This window comes from Fusarium odoratissimum (genome assembly GCF_000260195.1).
Source record: "Fusarium odoratissimum NRRL 54006 unplaced genomic scaffold supercont1.12, whole genome shotgun sequence".
In the NCBI taxonomy this organism is placed as follows: Eukaryota; Fungi; Ascomycota; class Sordariomycetes; order Hypocreales; family Nectriaceae; genus Fusarium; species Fusarium odoratissimum.
Genome location: NW_022158698.1, coordinates 394,030 through 410,336, shown reverse-complemented (window position 1 = coordinate 410,336; position 16,307 = coordinate 394,030). Strand labels below are relative to the sequence as shown.

At 49.2% G+C, this 16,307-nt stretch overlaps 4 protein-coding genes across 6 annotated transcripts; 1 reads left to right on the top strand and 3 right to left on the bottom strand.

Annotated features, from left to right (window-relative positions):
- Positions 1–137: 137 nt before the first annotated feature.
- Positions 138–5,735, bottom strand: FOIG_08110 (uncharacterized protein). Of its 3 annotated transcripts, XM_031208001.1 has the most exons (4): positions 5,302–5,735; positions 4,670–4,896; positions 2,966–3,851; positions 138–2,911 (listed from the first exon to the last, which is right to left on the bottom strand). In XM_031208001.1, the coding sequence occupies exons 2-4, from the start codon at positions 4,829–4,831 to the stop codon at positions 678–680; spliced, it is 3,282 nt and encodes a 1,093-aa protein (XP_031062135.1). In that variant the 5' UTR covers positions 4,832–4,896; positions 5,302–5,735; the 3' UTR covers positions 138–677. The 3 variants fall into 3 exon arrangements, with proteins under 3 accessions (XP_031062135.1, XP_031062137.1, XP_031062136.1); XM_031208003.1 differs by lacking the exons at positions 4,670–4,896; positions 5,302–5,735 and adding an exon at positions 3,976–4,126; XM_031208002.1 differs by lacking the exons at positions 4,670–4,896; positions 5,302–5,735 and having other exon boundaries at positions 2,966–4,115.
- Positions 5,736–9,092: 3,357 nt separating this feature from the next.
- Positions 9,093–10,702, bottom strand: FOIG_08109 (uncharacterized protein). Its single transcript, XM_031208000.1, has one exon. The coding sequence runs from the start codon at positions 10,550–10,552 to the stop codon at positions 9,326–9,328; it is 1,227 nt and encodes a 408-aa protein (XP_031062134.1). The 5' UTR covers positions 10,553–10,702; the 3' UTR covers positions 9,093–9,325.
- Positions 10,601–12,014, top strand: FOIG_08108 (uncharacterized protein). Its single transcript, XM_031207999.1, has 3 exons — positions 10,601–10,861; positions 10,922–10,991; positions 11,050–12,014. The coding sequence occupies exons 1-3, from the start codon at positions 10,681–10,683 to the stop codon at positions 11,246–11,248; spliced, it is 450 nt and encodes a 149-aa protein (XP_031062133.1). The 5' UTR covers positions 10,601–10,680; the 3' UTR covers positions 11,249–12,014.
- Positions 10,706–16,301, bottom strand: FOIG_08107 (uncharacterized protein). The gene is made up of 2 exons (XM_031207998.1): positions 14,004–16,301; positions 10,706–13,950 (listed from the first exon to the last, which is right to left on the bottom strand). The coding sequence occupies exons 1-2, from the start codon at positions 14,719–14,721 to the stop codon at positions 11,753–11,755; spliced, it is 2,916 nt and encodes a 971-aa protein (XP_031062132.1). The 5' UTR covers positions 14,722–16,301; the 3' UTR covers positions 10,706–11,752.
- Positions 16,302–16,307: the final 6 nt, after the last annotated feature.

Sequence of the window (16,307 nt, the reverse complement as noted above, 5' to 3'; positions counted from 1 at the left end):
GCAATTGAGCTATTGTTGCTGCCACCGTCAATGCTGCCAGTGCAGTGCAGTGCCAGCCAAAGAAATATAGACTATTCACCTCAGACACTATATTCATTCATTCATCAATTCATTCATTTATTCATTCACAACCAATCATAGGGAACAATAAAGCCAGTTCATACTGTATCTATTCAATGGCATTAGGAATAATACTTTATCATAGTCTGACCTCTAGACTATGCCAGGCCAGGCCTCGAAGAAACCACAACTAACTCCAGGTACACGGATCACTTGCTTTCTTCAAGGATCCTTTCCTTTTTATCCATATGTTCAAGTCTTACTCGTCTCGTCTCGTCTCATCTCGTCTCATCCTTCCCATCCCATGACACATCCAGTACATCGACCAATACCCATTCCTCTTCCCATCAGTTTGCTTCTCGAGCTGGTATAAGCTATGCGCTGCTCGAGAGAACTGACAAAGTGGTTATGACCAAACCAACAAACGCCATCAAGGGTCACAAATCGACCCCTGAACACACAAAGAACCCATCATAACGTACATTTTCACCAAAGTATTGACAAGAATGCGCAAAAAAGAAACTTCTCTCAAAAAAGCCGCCCCAGTGATTACCCATGAAAAGTGCAGGTCGTGCGCCATATCCCATCTACTGATGTAGAACCATCGTCGTCCTCAATTATACAACCGTGATCGTGCTGGGGGTTGTCTCATTCGGTGTAATCTTCTTCAAGTCTTCATGCTTTTCGTTCAGCTCTGTTGGCTCAGCCTCTTTCGTTGATTCGGCCTCTTTTGATGGTTTCCGTGGTGTCACATCTTCAGTCACGTCGTCAATGACTGAGAAAGGTCGGTCAGATGTAGGTGTTGTAAGTGTTGATCCATCGACACTCCATCGGTCATCGGTAACTCCAGTGTAGATAGATGATGTGTGCTTCTTCTCGGGTGTCACGGGGCTTTCGGGCCGCTCAGTCTGGGGAAGTGTAGGTGATGTCTGGGCATCCTTGGTCTCAACCTTGGATTCAGTTGCATCCTCCTCCTCTGGCTCCTCAATCTTGGTGGGCTCAGTATTAGGCTGCTTTGCTTGAGGCTCCTCGGTCTTGGCAATGTCCGTCTTCGCCTCTTCGGCTGGGAAGAACTCGACCTCAGATTCGGAAAACGTGTCATCTTGGGCCTTGTTCTCGACAGTCTTGGGCGCTTCGACCCTAGGCTCATCAATCTTAGGCTCCTCAGGCTTGGGCTCGTCAGCCTTCTTGGCCTCAACCCTGACCTTCTCAACCTTGAACTCCTGGGGCTTGAGATAAGGTGACGAGTCAGACTTGGTCTGCTCATCCTCAGATGCAAGATCTTCCTCGCTGAAAGCCTCCTTTCGCAGAGGGCTTCGGAGGTTTGAAACATCGCCGATCTCGCTCTTACTGGATCGCGAGGTCCTAGCAGGGCTCCTCATGGGCAGTGGGGGAGGAATTCTCTTGCCGATGGTAACCATATTACCCTTGGCGTGAATCATACGGGATGCAACAGCCTGGGTTCTTGCCGGCTGGACAGCAGCCACCTCGAACACCACGGGTTCCTCCTCCTCATCTTCCTCCACCTCGCTTTCAGAGTCACCCTCATTGTCGGTCTTTCGGCTGCTCTTGTCGTCCTTGTCGCTGTCATAGTTGCTCGAGGCCTTGTCAGTGTCATCCCTGGGCTCGACTTTGAGGGTGTCTTGTTCCACAGCTGCTGTGCTGCCGTGGCTGGTCGCACTGAGAGGAGTATGGGCTCCGCTCAAATGTCTTATAGGAGTCAGGTCGACCTTTGTGTAATCAACTTCCTCCTCTTCTTCCGTGACCTCGGGAATTTGCGTGCGGGTAGACCTGTCAAAACCATCTTCGCTTTGACCTGGGCTGGGCGTTGTCTCGGGTGTTGTGCCAACATCGGTCTGTGTTCCAGCATCCGTCATTTGACTCTTCACCGTTCTTGAGGACATGTAACTGTTTCGATTACTCCTCGAGACAAAGGTATCTATACTTTGCCTGTTGAACTTTGAGAATGCTGGGCTTGTAGGCGCGGGGTTGAAGTCAAATTGGCTGCTGGTAGGTCGCAGTCTTGATCCTGCCTCTCGGATTTCCAAACCAGCCATCTCGAGGGCCAACACACCAAAGGGATCGGGATCATCGACATTGGGAATTCCAAAGGCAGTTCGAGGCGAGGCGGGTGTTGAAGATTTGGGTGTCGCGATCATGGCGTCTCCTGGCGCACATTCCGCAGCGATTTTGCTTATCACAGAGGCATCGTAGTCTGTCCTACCTTCTGCCATCTTGATAACCTCTGAGAGCGGCCCAACCTCCTCTACTTGGCGAGAGACGTTACCAGCCAGAATGTCCATCTGTGTTACTTGGTTGGCATAGAATCGCTCATTCTCGTTCCCTCGCTCGGCCAGGATACACCCATTCAAGTTGACGACCTGGTTTTGACCCCGTGCTTTCAGGTATGTCAAAACGGTATTTCCTAGGTCCTTCCATTTTATGTGCGACTCATCTGAGTCAAGCGATACCAGGGGGCCACTAGTTAGTCCGACGTCTTCGCCTAGGGTGACACGAGGCTTTGTGATTGATTCGAGGGCGGCAAGGTTGTTAATAACGAGAACGCAATCGTAAACATCGACGCCAATAATAAAGCTGAGGGTGGGCGTATGTAACATGATTCCTGATGGGGGTGACCAGGTACCGTCTGACTTTCGTGCTATGAGAATACCGGAGCCGCCGGAGCCTGTCATGTACAGACCGCTGCGCATGCACGTAAAGATGGCGATTCCGGCTGCATTCTGGATGATGCGCTTAGGGATTTTCTTGGTGACTCGTTTTGGGGAGCGTGGTTCGCTTGTCGTCGATTGTGCGTCTTCTTCTTCTTCCAATGGCACGAGATATCCATCCGCTGTGTAATCATGTTAGCAAAATGAGGCTGACAAGAAAAGTGAGACAAGCATACTGCAGAATGACTTGAGGATGCGGGCAGCCTTTTCGCATTCGAGATCCAGAGTCGCAGGCCAGAAAGCCTCCCGTTGTACTCGGCCACTGGCATTAGCGGCCGCAGTATTTAACCTGGACAATGCATTGGAGTTTGCGACGGATATCGAGGTGCTGGAACGGTTGGAGGACCAGCCAAAGAGGCCAGCTCTAGAACCTCCCGACGACCTCTTGTCCCACGAGGGGAGAAAGGAAGAAACTCGCTGCATGGCGGGCCGTCTTGCCTCTCCGTCGCCGCCGTCTTGGCCAGGCGGGGGCACGACAGAGAGGACGGGAATACAAGGCGCGGTGCTGTTATTGTTACTGCTAGAGATGATTGTCGTGCCGGAGCGGAAGTGGACGGATCTCTTTGGGGGTTTGGTCGGTACAGATACGGGAGTAGCGAATGTTGATGTCGATCTTGGAGTTGGAGATGCGACAGAGGAGGCAGGAGACGAGACCGGGGTTGTTGTTGCGGTGGTAGTGGGTGAGCCGTAAGATGATGTTGGTGTAGATGATGCTGTAGTCGAGGAGGAGGAGACGGAGGAGACGGAATTGGAGTCGGAGAGAGGATGAACAGTGACGAGCGGTCGCTTGAGAGCCGAATTGTAAGCGGCGACAACTGAAGCGTGAGAATGGGAGTGAGAATGAGAATGAGACGGCGCCGAAGCCGAACTGGCGTGTTGATGAAGGTGGGATCGAAAGTAGTGTCCGCGCTGGTCCTGGTCCTGGTGGGTGCTTGTGCTTGTGCTGGTGCTCGGGCATTGACTTGGACTTGGACTTGGACTGGCTAAACTATTGCTAGCGTTTGCAGCGGTAGCGCCTCCAGCTGCAGAACCAGAAGGCACTGAAATGGAACAAGTGGTCCCCTGGAATCACGATGTTAGCTGTAAAGCTTACAGGGCCATTAGAGTGAGGTGACCTGTCAGCGCGGGCGGGTGGGTGACGTGGGCCACTGAGCCATTGGGACAGGACCGGGCTGGGCTAGGCTACCTTTTAGCTGCGGCCTGCTCGGTTTTTTGCGTTTTTGCAAGGATCCGTGCAGGGGCAAGCAAGGAAATGGAAAGGGAAGAATGAAGAATGGGCGAGAGGGATGCGATGGGGATGGGATGATCCGCCTTTGAACAAGCCCCCCCGGGTCAAGATGAGACTCGATCAAGAAGGGGGGACAAAATTGAGGGTGACAGAAGGATTCCAGGATATGGCTCGCCAGTGTGAGGAGACGGGGACAGTTGAAGAGAATAGAATGGCTGTTGGGGTTTGTAATTGATGTGCTGTGTCATGATATACCGTTTCCTCATTGGATTGAATTTTATCGATTGCTTTTCCATCGCTGCAATTGACTTTTCTCAAACTCACTTCTTCCCACTCTTCTACTGATCATCTTTTTTTTTTTGCTGCTCCCGCTCAAGGCTCATGGGGGGCCTCTGGTCTGATGACGGAACCTCTTAAAACTTTAAGGGACTTGGGTAACGCCCCTAAACCCAACTTTGACAAGGTGCAGCTACTGCCATTCACTTTTACGCTGGGCTGCCCTGAGTAAGGCAAGGCGTCGATGAGGGGGGTCGGGAAGTGAAGCGAGTGGGTGTGAAGCACATGTGAATGGATTTGGATTTTGGATGGAAGGGAAAACAAGAGAGAAAAGACGAGACAAGTACAGGAAAAGAAAGTAAAGAAAGGTACTGACCGAGTTGCTCGTGGTGTTTGTTGAAGCTGTCTTTGTAGAGCCCCATCGTCCAAAACTCCATCCTCCTCCTGCTCCATTACTTCTTCCATTGCCCTTCATGTTCTCCTTGCTGCTTCCTGCAATGCCGCTGATACTCAGCTTCTTCTTTCGCGCCGCCGTCATGAGGAATTCTGATATGTTTCGCTTGTTGAGGCTGGTACTCGGCAAGGTACAGCACAGTTTAGTTACTGCGGCAGCAAACATCTCGTCAGCTCAATCCCAGTCCAGTCCCGGTCAAGCTCATGTTGCGGGTGACCCTGCACATGCTTGCATATTGGTGTGTGTGCCTGTGTGTGCTTGGTGTATTGAGTGCAGTGCATCCGCGTGAGCGAGAAGTGTGGGTATGCGTGTGTTACGATGCTGGAACAAGCACCATCCCAGACTATTCAGCTGGTCCCGAAAAGGTACAGCAGATCTCGGATTGGATGCTCAATATCGCTATGGGTCCGCGATGCAGCAGTATCATTGCATCTCTTGATGTTGATCGTCACTTGACTCGAGCCATCAAAGTCAAGAGTTGAAGGCCATATCGTGATATGAATGAACGAATAAACCAAGGAAAGAGAAATAAAAAGAGACGAGAAATATCGTACCTGTTTGAGCAACGTTCTACTTGTGCTCCAAACGGTTCCTCTCATCGCCCGGTTACTGCCTGTCCTCTCTCTCTCTCTCTCTCTCTCTCTCTCTCTCTCTCTCTCTCTCTCTCTCTCTTTCGTCCTCCCTTACACCTATATCAGACAGGTTGTGTATAGGTCCGAACACGCTTTGCAAAAGACAGCAAATCAAATCACGAAAAACACAGCACAAGCAAAGACAAAGAAAAATGCCCAATGAAGAGATCGAGATCGTTGGAGCAAAGCAAGAAGAGGTTGAACTTTGTAAGATGAGAAGAAATCACAGAACCCTCAACATCAAGAACGAAGTGAGGGAGAGGGAGAGAGACGACTTCAAGGGTTTTCGTTTTGTCGCAAATGCATACACACACGCAGATACATAATTCTTTACATTCCGCATCTATACTCCCTCGTTGTATATGGATTCCACCAACAAGATGCGCTTTGTGCGGGAGCAGACGAATTCCCATACATCGTCCTCTGGCTGCGTCTATTCTTTGCCCTTTTTCTTTTGGTCTGCCTCATCTTGTCTTGTCTCTGCCTATACGCCACGCGACCCCTGCCCACGAGCAGACCAATCCTGAGATATGATAGTCGAAATTCACGATCGGGAGCAATAGCTGCATTCCAATAGTGTCTCATCATTGTCCTCGGCTGGGGACATTGCTTCTGCTCACAATCTATGGCCGAAACCACGGTTAGTGGACTTGCAACCGTCACATATCAGAAGAATAGTCACTCAGCCAGCCAATAACTATTGTTTGTCATTATATGCAAAACACAGTCGTATCAGAATTGGATACAATAAAAAGGAAACACCAAGAGAAAAAGAAAAACTCTAAACGTCTAGCACTAATACAGTACTGCACTGGACCTGACTCAGGAATGTGCAGAAGCTCCAACAGCTAATAGGCACTCTTGCACCGTTAACGTGTCCAAAACTCAATTAAAGACTAATGATCTTCAGTGAAATTTCTTCCTGTTAGTTCTCTCTCCCCAGACTGTCGAGGTCTAGCGAGTCAAGATGAGATAGTCTTCGATCATGATCAACCACACCAAAACGCTACAAGCAAAAAGTAGAGCTACAGCGGCGCATGGCAAAAGCGGGTCGAGCAAGGCTAGAGCTAGACTACCTAGGGACTTTTTCAAATCTAACGGTCTTCCGCCGCCGGGATGTCACTCTATCCCATCCGTTTCCCACTGTACCTTAACCTTCTTAATATTAGACTTCTGTAAACAGTTACAGATAAGATTATGTCTCTCACTGTACCTGCACTCGATCATGTCTGGCATACGCAAGCCATGACGCGCAAACGGGAACAAATCTTCCGGCACAAGACTAAGGCGTTTAAGCTGGCATATCCTTGAATCTTCGTTTGCATTCCAGCACGAGATTCGCAGCCCTCCTCAGGGCGGGAGAGAATATTAATTTAACAACCCAAGACACTTGTCAAAGGAAACACTATAGTTAGCAATTTGCTCGAAACAAAGGGAACGTCTCTTGATAGATTAAACTGCGGGTCAAGGGTTTTGATAATTGCAGGGATTGCTCCAGATCAGATTAACACAGAAAACATTTAGTTTCCGCGTTTGACGCTGGGATCCCCCTTGATTAGGTTCAATGAGTCTTTTTTTCCTTTAATAAATCAAAGCTCCATTTGACATGTGTTTCAAGGGGTGACACACAAGTCCCTGGAAACTCGAGACGAAGTTACAGTAAAACGGTATGTTTCTCTGGTATCCTTACAACGCCACATATTAATTTCCTTGGTCATATTGAAAGGATGCACTGCTGCATGTTCTAGTTATGCTAGACATGCATTATAATTTCTTTCTTTTTTTTCCCCTGCTGCTCATCGGTCGTCGTTCTCTGGGGGATGGGGCTTGCTAGTAGCGTCCTCATTTATCTCGTGCATAATAATAAGTGGTTTATTACTTGATTAGTCTGATATAGGCCAGCAGCCAGTCAGAGTTGACAGTTCGCTTCTGTCTTTTGGGCCATAGTGCTCCTTCAACAGTTGCATTCACTTAGTGTGGTCTTCTTGGAATGGACAAGAGCTGTCCCAAGCTTCATGATGGTCTCATAGTCGATGCTCCATGCAAGCATCACAAACCACGTGTAACCCGCCTCGCATTTGCATTACCTTTCCAACTCTCGCTCTCTCTCTCCCTAGAATTCTAGTCCTCGCCCTGTCATTCCAGGAACCCTCGTGCCGCCTCAAAGGGGAATGGTTCTGAAACAAGGCTTGCAGTACCGAGAATGGCTTTTGTCACCGGCTTACGACTGCGGCCGATATTAGCTGCTGCTGCACGCACAGATAGTCACGACCGTTTCTAGTTGCAGAGAGCATTAACCATCAGCTCATATTATCGTGATGAGAAATGGAAGTGACATGCTTTAGTGCCCAGCGAAACTCGATGCGTCAAAACCGCGGGTGCGCGGCCGACATTAGATCGGATGCTTTGAGACAAGTTTGCAAGTTTGAGACAAAATCTACCAAAAAGCAATTATAATCATTCATTCATCTCATCCCCTCCGGCTCCAGGGTCTTGTGCTCTCCCTTCAGTTGCCACTTGACTTCAAGTTCAGCCAAGCCTTCAACAGTATTTGGTCAAGAGGCGCGGAAACGGCTTCTACTTGTCCCTCAGCTCTTCTCTTGATGTCTCGGGGATTGCTGCAGCCGTTGATTCATGTCTTGAAGAGTGTTGCGATTTCTCTTCACCAGAATTTTCTTACAGTCGAATGACGTGCTATACACATTCCTCTGGTCTTAGCACGGAATAAACTTTTATTTAATGCCATCGTGAAGGTTTGAGCGGCCATCGTGATACTGGTCTTGATTTCTCGAGCATCATCGTATCAAACCCCTATCTATTGCTTCCATAGTGTGCTTCCTCTGTACAGATATCATTAGAAAGTATGCAAAAGGAAAGAAAGTAAATTGCATGACATACATTAGGCCTTTGCCGTGCCATTCATATTCTAAAAGCTGTCTGGGAAACATACAATGTCTAAGACCCGTCATACTATGGCTGACATACCATGCTCACTCTGATTGAATCAACTGCCACAAAAGACTCTGAAGTACACAAAGGATAAGTGTTTCCTCTGACGGCTATTGTCGTGTTCCAATACCTCCGTCATGGTATGTCATTAGGAGTTCGGAGGAATTATGTGACAGAAACGTTTGATGGCGTATCTCACATGTTCTCAAGGCTTGGTGTTTGTCTCGGAGCCATATCTCGCAGAATGTAGGTATCTAGGTTATTTTCTCGGGATGTTAACCATGGCTTCAAGACTTCGGAGAGTTGATAGAGTTGATCCTTGAGAAAGATGTGAGGAACACGATTGTGAACATGAACGATGTAACAAGTTCACTTTTTCTGAAACCATAAAGCTCTTCTATGAATAGGTTCAAACCCAACTTGATTTAAATTGGGCTGTTCTTGTTGATATACCTTTGGGTTATATTACACTATCAGTTCATAACTCCTCATGACAGGCAGGCCTCTGTTGACTCCTGAAGATGGCGTCTCTGAGAAACTTGAGTCTTCACACTCTTGAGTCATATATAAATATTCCCAATCCTTATATTACGTTTGACATTTTGTCTTTATAGGTTCTGTGCCATATGCTGACATGTTCAACTACATCTTATGTGAACTGGACAACCCGATTTTCCTACTCCAGAACTTCGATGTCAACACAACTCACATCTACTGCTCAGAAGCTGCTGCTGTGTCACTTGAGATTTAAAAGGAAAGAAGAAACCACACACTGTTAACAATTGCTGTAGACAAAGCTAGTAATAATATGCTTCCCAATATCTCCCTTAAAAGGGCAGTGGCCCAGTGTTCGCTCCATATCATATCTTTGTGCAGATACTTCTCGCCTCATTATCATATAACTCCAAAGAAAAGTTCCTTAACATCATAATTCATTAACCCCTCAACATTGTCCCATACCCAGTAATACCCTTGATCATGGACGTTACGTTACCCCTTAGATCCTCCACAAAGGTTGCGGATACTCCCCTCCCTCCAGTATATACTTCTCAAGCCTTCCGCTCTTCTCTCCCATAATCCTAACAATCGTGTCCACAGTAGGCACATCGTTACGAAAGAAGATCTGATACCAGCCCACGTTGTCACTAAACCTGCCATTGATTCGAACCGTCTCCAACACCTCGAGTTTCTCCCTCATAAGCTTAAAGATGAAATCCCAATCGATGTCAATTGAACTGAAAGGATCGCACCATCCATATATACTCTGCAGGTCAACTTCCTTTAGTGTTGAACCGTGTTCGATAATTAGACGGACAAAGTGCACAAAGCTGATGTGTAAACAGCTTAGGTCGATCTTCTCAAGGTGACGAAGCCTTTTAGTGATGTAGAAGTCAACATCGCTGGCTTCGAACTCGACAGGAGTGTTGTAGACTTTTAGGTCTCGGATGCTGGGCATCAAAGAGATGAAGTAATCGAGGCGGTCTGGCCTGAAGGACATGACGTCGTATTTCAGATGCAAGTGTAGCTGGGTCACCGACCCAAAGACTGTTGATACTCTTGGGTCCAGCGTGGATGGTAACTTCAGGTCCGGATGCATTATGGGCTCGATTGTTAGACTCTTGAGTGGTACGTTGCGTCTGAGTAGGGCATCCAAGATGGCTTGCTGTGACTCTAAGATCTCGTCACCAGCTAATTCCATAGATTCTTCCGAGCTAAAGACATCGTCAATTGCCCTATAATCTTGCCAAGGACACTGCGTCCAAGTCAAGCACACGGAATCAAGATTGGGTAGCCTCATGATAGCTGGAACTACCAAGTCAAGAGGCAGCTCGATTGGGTCGAGGAACACATCTTGAGTCTCAAGATAAGGGCCCCAGGCTCTATGCAGTTCATCTGCGTTGATGATTCGCGATGTAGCGTATTCGACCTCTTCCTCAACCAAGCGAGCCATGTTGAACTTGACCGAGTGAATGCGCCTTGCGCAGCTCGGTACAAGGGAAAGATGGTGAAGTCGTTCACCATCTTTCCTCCACGGGACGCCATCGAAATTGGGTAACGCAAGGAGTACTTTTGTGCATTCTGCAATCCTTTGACATGAAAGTCTGAACTTTTTGAAATCTTGTCTCGGTAGAAAGACGGCGATGTTGTTGATGAGCTCGTATGGGAGATGTGTAAGGCGGGGCTGCGATGACGATGACGGTGCTACTGGCTCGTAATGCTCCATGATTTGTTTCCTCCGAGTAAGCTTTGGTGTTGTTTTGTGTAGTCTTATGGAATATCAACAGCTTGCTCTATCGCTCTCTCACAAGTAGTCAAATTTCGGCTCTGTTTGTGTATGTTCATGTCAAGAATATGAAGAGAGTTCAGCTTCAATCTTGTCCTGTCTTGACCCTCGGAGCTGAGCTACTGCCACGCCCCACGGTAAACCTATCACATTCTTTCCCGCATCAGACATCAACCTCAGCCTGTTTTCATCCCAGTTCTCATCCGCCGATTCACTGCGATACGCCTCGTCGCTTCTCTTACGCCTCAAGTATGAGTCTTCCTCCAGGAAACTGTTGAGCTTATGTGCTGATGCCAGTCATTGTCAAAGGAAAGGCAGGTCATGTGACTGACTATTCTCGTTCACATTCTCCCATCATCACATCAACCATCATGCTCAAGTAAGTTGCCTCATCCTCAACCGTAGCCCCTAGCACTAGGACTTACATACACAACCAGGGCTTACAAGAACCTCTCACCCAAGACACGTCTCGGCGTCGGTATCGCAATCATCGCTTGGGGCGCTGGAGGACTCATGTTGACTGATCCACTTGAGAAGTCTCTTGGCTTGACTCCAACCGAAGAGGACAAGGCTGAGCTGGACAAATACACACCAAAAATTACCACTGTTGACAAGAACGAGAAAGACGGTAACTGAACTGAGAGGCTTGCAATACATATATAAACCATATCTACACGTCTCTCAAGGGCAATGTTTCGCCAAGGATAGCGAACAAAGCGCAGCAGCGTCAAGGAATGATCTCATTACATCAGACACAAACACATAATACTTCACAAAGGGGCACAAGTAGAAATATAGGCAAACATCATTAACCTGCTCCAAGCCATCAAGTCATGATGGTCTACCGGTTGACCGTCAACCGGTTAGACCTCCCTTTCTATCTTGATCAAAGTCTAATATGCAGTTACAACTCCTCTTCCCGTCTATTCTCGACAAATGCATTGCACAACGGTGCCAACCATGGATGTGTGAGGCCAATCCGGTCTACCTTGAGATGACCATCACATTGGTGAAACCCAGTGACCCAGGAAACAAAGAAAATGAAGAAAACAAAGCAGAATGCAGCGCAACGCCTCCAGATGCAGCCCCCGCCCCTATAGTACTTTTTTTGGTTCTGTAAGAAATTCATACTGCCGTCCCTTAGTCAAGCTCCGTCTTGACAGACGCAGTGCCAGCGTCTTCCACCACTTGCGGAAGTGGTTTGAATAGTTTTGCCATCTCTAATGTGAGATCCATTGCTCCATACTGATCATCAATCTCTCCAACAGATCCTAATTCTTCTCCTCTGCTCGCGCCATCTGACATCACCCACGACTTCACCGACTTCAATAATTGGATAATTTGGACAAACCGGGCATCCGGCGACAACCGTAAGTCCGCAGCTTGCGTGTGCTTGAGCAGGTAATTGGAAAGCCAATAGAAATGGATGCCATCTCGCGAGAACCCGTGCCGCCGAGGATTGCTAGATCCCGGCAATGTTGGCGGGAACTGATTGGCCATATCCGCATCCCAATTACTCTTGAACTTGCTCAGAGCGATAACAAGTGCCTGCAGACTTTGTGGGTCAACGTTGGCAGCCGCCCCCTCCACAGGAGTACCCCGTCCACTATTGTGGCCGGCTGGAGTCATCCAATCATTGGGAGGAGGCGTTCCAAATTTGGACAGCTGAGCCGCATTGCCGTCAATCTGGGCCCGCCGAATCAGAGCTAATATGCCATGGATGAGAACAAACTTTCCATAAAGGTTGGTGCTTCCAGGTTGGATCTGATACGAGGGGTGCAGAAGAGCTTTGAGAGCCCAGTCCATCTCAGGCTGCTTTGGTCGCTGAGTGCCATAAGGATTCTTATCGCGAGCGGCAACATCGCCGTTGAGGCCAAGCGCAGAACCACAGTCCCCGGCATTGTCCGCATCCCAAGCTGTGTCGTCGCAAGGCAAAGGTAAATGAAATTCCATAACATCGAACAAGGGTTGAGAGTTGAAGTAAAGTCCCATGGCAACGTCCATTAAAAAGACGCCAAACATTAGACGATTCCGACGCTCTTGATCAACCCAAGTATCCCAGTTCCATTGCTGCAAATCAAAAGTGTTCCGGTCAAAATCGATTTGGTGAAGGGGTGACAGAGAAGCAGGGTCCCGTGATGATTGGAAGAGATTCAGTCGCCTGGCGTTGGCTGCAAGAGAAGGGTAGATCTGTCGAGCCCGCTCTCTCTGTTGAGGGTTTCCATTCCAGAGTAATAATATACATGTTAGCAAGACAGCCTGAAGCTCTTCAATATCAGCCCGAGATGCGTGACTCGGTTGCCCTGTCAAAGGTTCAGCATTAGACATCATCTTGCAGTCGCGTTGAAGTGCGACGACAAGAAAATCCATCATTTCGCGAACATTGGACGGGGTGACATTGTCTGAGTAACAGGCGCCGATGCAACACATGCCTGCAAGTAAGCCAGTATACGCCTCCATGACCTTAAACGTCGCGACATGAATGAAAGGCATGTGGATGTGGAAATGAGTGTACTTGTCCAAGAAGTCCTTGACGTTGTCAGGCGAGAAGTAGAGATTCATTCCCGCGCTAGAGGGATCGATGGCTTGATTAGGAGGATAGAAGAAATTAAGGATCTGATCAGAAAGAAGATTGTATGAGGTTTGGTGAGATTGCATTCCCATATTCGACAAAAGGGTGTCGCTGGCGCTGGCGCCTGTCGTTCCGGGCCCGGCATTAGGTTCGGGTTTGATTCCGCTCTGAGTCTGTCCAAGATTAGGATTGAAAGATGTGTTGACGTAGGTTTGATGCGCACCAGCCTGGAACATCTGAGACCAATCAAGGCCAGATGGAGGGTTTGTGTTGGAGCCGCCGTACATAGGCAGTCCGTTCTGAGCGGGAGGCATGCTGTAGCCAGTCATCTGCTGCTGGTTCATGTTGGGGTCAGCGCCATAGGGCTGCGAAGCACCCATGACCTGACCGTTCATGTTCCGTCTGTCAGCGTTGTTACCGTTGTCGAGACGACCAAGCGAGCTGGATCGAGAGAGTTGGCTCTGATCCTGGGCCATGTTGTTCATGCCATCCGAGACTGGGACCATGCCAAATGGGTGGACCATGTTGTCTGCGGGCAGGTTGCTCAAGCCATTAAGGTGGTTGAGATCACCCTCGTGGGCGAGGCCGGCGGCCTTCTGAGCCTGCTGCTGGTTCTTCTTAACGTGAGCCTGAGGGTGCGACAAGTGACTAGCTCCAGTGGGGTTGCCACGGCGGATAGAGCACTTTTGGAAATGACGCTTCAGGATATCACTTCGAGAGAAGGTATCGCGGCAAAGAACACACATGTAAGGGCGATCACCGGTGTCTGAAAAAGAATGTCAGTAAAATCTGTCAGTGTCAACAAGCTGTTCTACTCACGTCGCAGAAGGTGGCGCTTAAGATGCTTGGCATGGAGGTAAGTCTTTGTGCAGTGAGGGCAAGGGAATTTGCCATCTGCGTCCTTGACAGGAATCACGGTGTTCTTGGCGCCAGTACCAGCGGCTGGGGCAGCAGGCCGTCCAGGAGCACTGGGCAGGATTCCGCGTCGTCCCTGAGAGCCAACAACGTGAGTGGGAGGTTCGCCCTCTGGCATCACCGCAGTGGGCTGCATAAGAGAACCAGGACCATAAGGCGACGAAACACCAGGTTGAGACATGATGCCTCCAGGAGGCATAGGACGCAACACAGGAGGACCGCGACCACCAGCAGGAGCAGGCGCGATAGGCTGTGGGTGAGACGCGGCAGTGGTCGCCTGGGGCATCATGGCAGAGGTGCCATAGGCCTGGGGAGGAGGGTATTGGTTCTGGGCCATTGAGTAAATACCAGCACGGTTCGCGGGCTGCGATGTCTGCTGCTGGTAGCTAGGCATGTTGGAGGCCGACCCAGGCGTGTTCGGGGTGCCTGGGGTTCGCGGCGTATGAGGGTGGCTTCCGTACATGTTCTGCATGGCCGAGGTTGGAGGCTGCAGCGGTGGCAGAGTCTGAGGGAGAGGAGAGCCGGTTTGAAGTTGGTTGGGAGAAATCGCGGTTGGTGAAGGATAAGTCTGACCAGAAGAAGTCGTGTTTATACCATTGGAGGGGTAGTGAGGACCGTCCATGCTACTCTTGGTAGACGCGAAGCTCGTGACAATCGTCGTGGTGTTGAGAATACCGCGACGCAAAAAAAAAAAGTTGCCCGGGGTACAATGGACCTTGGTGGATGACAAGTCCAAGTCGAGGATTTGCGGAGAAAGGAAGAAAGAGGAGGGGTCTAGGAGGTTTGCAAAACGTGAGAAAGCAAAGCAATATCAAATGCAATGCCTTGTAGAGCTCCGCAGAAGATGTTCCCGGATGGTGGAGGATGAGGCTCGTGGCAGGTCCCTCTTTGAAGGTAGTGGTTTGGAGAGGGTGCACAGAGTGGAGAACTGGGTCCCGAACCTTTTTAAGTATTATTTTTTTTTCTTCTCGCGGTCTCCTCTCTAGACGGTCGAGCTGTCAGGGCAGTTTTTGAAAAGGTGGGTAACGTTGAGTGGGTTCAGAGTGGGTGGGTGTGAAAAGAAGAGGCGAGTGAAGGAGAGAAAAAAGAAGTGGGTTGGTGCGGGTGTGGATTAAAAAGCGATGCAGAAGCAGCACTAAAGTAAATTTTTCGGTCTTGCTTAGTACGCAATCACGAGGAGCGGTCGAAGGCGAAGGAAAGCAACAGGAGCAGCTGAAGTGAAGGGAGGAAAAGTTGCCAGTCGCGGAACCGTTAGTAAAAATGCCTTGGCCGGCACGCACAGTATGTATTGTAAGATAAAGCCGGTACTCGCGTGGTCGCAAATTCCCAACCCAGTTGCAAGTAAAGAACCAGCAAGAGATGTGGGAAGTGGATAATGTTGTCAAGGGAAGTGGGCCCACAACGAAGCAAAGGAACCACAATCTGAATAGCTGGCGGCTGGGATCTGGAGGAAAGGGCGAAAATAGGCCACAGAGGGTCGCGGGTCGCGGTCGTGTTTGATGGGGCCAGGCGCCAGACGCGCAAATCGACTTCAAGATATCACGACAATTGAGGTGATTGTTTTTGGCAATGTATTTGAAGATGCACGAAATCTAGAGAGTCCAAAGAAGAGTCGATGATGGTATGTGAGTTGTGTGAGGGAAAATTTTTCGGGAGAACGAGAGAACGAGGAAAGATGAAAAACGAGGGAACAACGACCTACGGGAGGCAGGAAGATACTGAAAACCCCGAGGTACCTCCTACTTGCTCTCGCCTGGGAACACTGAGATCAGGGCAGTGAGAGCGCGGCTGCGGTAACGTGCCTGCCAGTTACAGGCGGAAAAAGATAGAGCAGGAGCAGTAACCGGAGTAAAGACGGAAGTACCTGTTACCGAGGCCGGCGCCAAGCAAGGAAGACGCTTCAATACTGGCCGCCAACTGTTTGCAGTGTCAAATTTGTTCCTTTTCTAGCTTGGATGGTTCGAATTTTTTTCGTTTTACTCTTCACACGCCCCTCATCCTTCTTCAATCTGAATCAAATCGGGTCTACGGCGATATTTCTGGCCTGTCCAACTTGGATGTTAGCGCAGGTGCCATGCCATTGCCGCTCTAAGCCGCCAGATTCGGGGCTCGCTCAATACCTTAGCTAGGGTAATTCATTTCGCTGGCAGTTTGCGGTGAAATCTACGGACGGATACTTACTCGTCACTTACCGACTTGCTGCCATGT

Excerpts from the sequence above, each read along its gene's own strand:
- FOIG_08110 (XM_031208001.1), bottom strand. The coding sequence starts at position 4,831 with ATGACGGCGGCGCGAAAGAAGAAGCTGAGTATCAGCGGCATTGCAGGA. Across the intron at positions 3,852-4,669 it reads CAAACACCACGAGCAACTCG|GGGACCACTTGTTCCATTTC; the intron begins GTCAGTACCTTT and ends TCGTGATTCCAG. Across the intron at positions 2,912-2,965 it reads CATCCTCAAGTCATTCTGCA|CGGATGGATATCTCGTGCCA; the intron begins GTATGCTTGTCT and ends ATGATTACACAG.
- FOIG_08109 (XM_031208000.1), bottom strand. The coding sequence starts at position 10,552 with ATGGAGCATTACGAGCCAGTAGCACCGTCATCGTCATCGCAGCCCCGC.
- FOIG_08108 (XM_031207999.1), top strand. The coding sequence starts at position 10,681 with ATGAAGAGAGTTCAGCTTCAATCTTGTCCTGTCTTGACCCTCGGAGCT. Across the intron at positions 10,862-10,921 it reads TCGCTTCTCTTACGCCTCAA|GAAAGGCAGGTCATGTGACT; the intron begins GTATGAGTCTTC and ends TCATTGTCAAAG. Across the intron at positions 10,992-11,049 it reads ACATCAACCATCATGCTCAA|GGCTTACAAGAACCTCTCAC; the intron begins GTAAGTTGCCTC and ends ATACACAACCAG.
- FOIG_08107 (XM_031207998.1), bottom strand. The coding sequence starts at position 14,721 with ATGGACGGTCCTCACTACCCCTCCAATGGTATAAACACGACTTCTTCT. Across the intron at positions 13,951-14,003 it reads TAAGCGCCACCTTCTGCGAC|ACACCGGTGATCGCCCTTAC; the intron begins GTGAGTAGAACA and ends ATTCTTTTTCAG.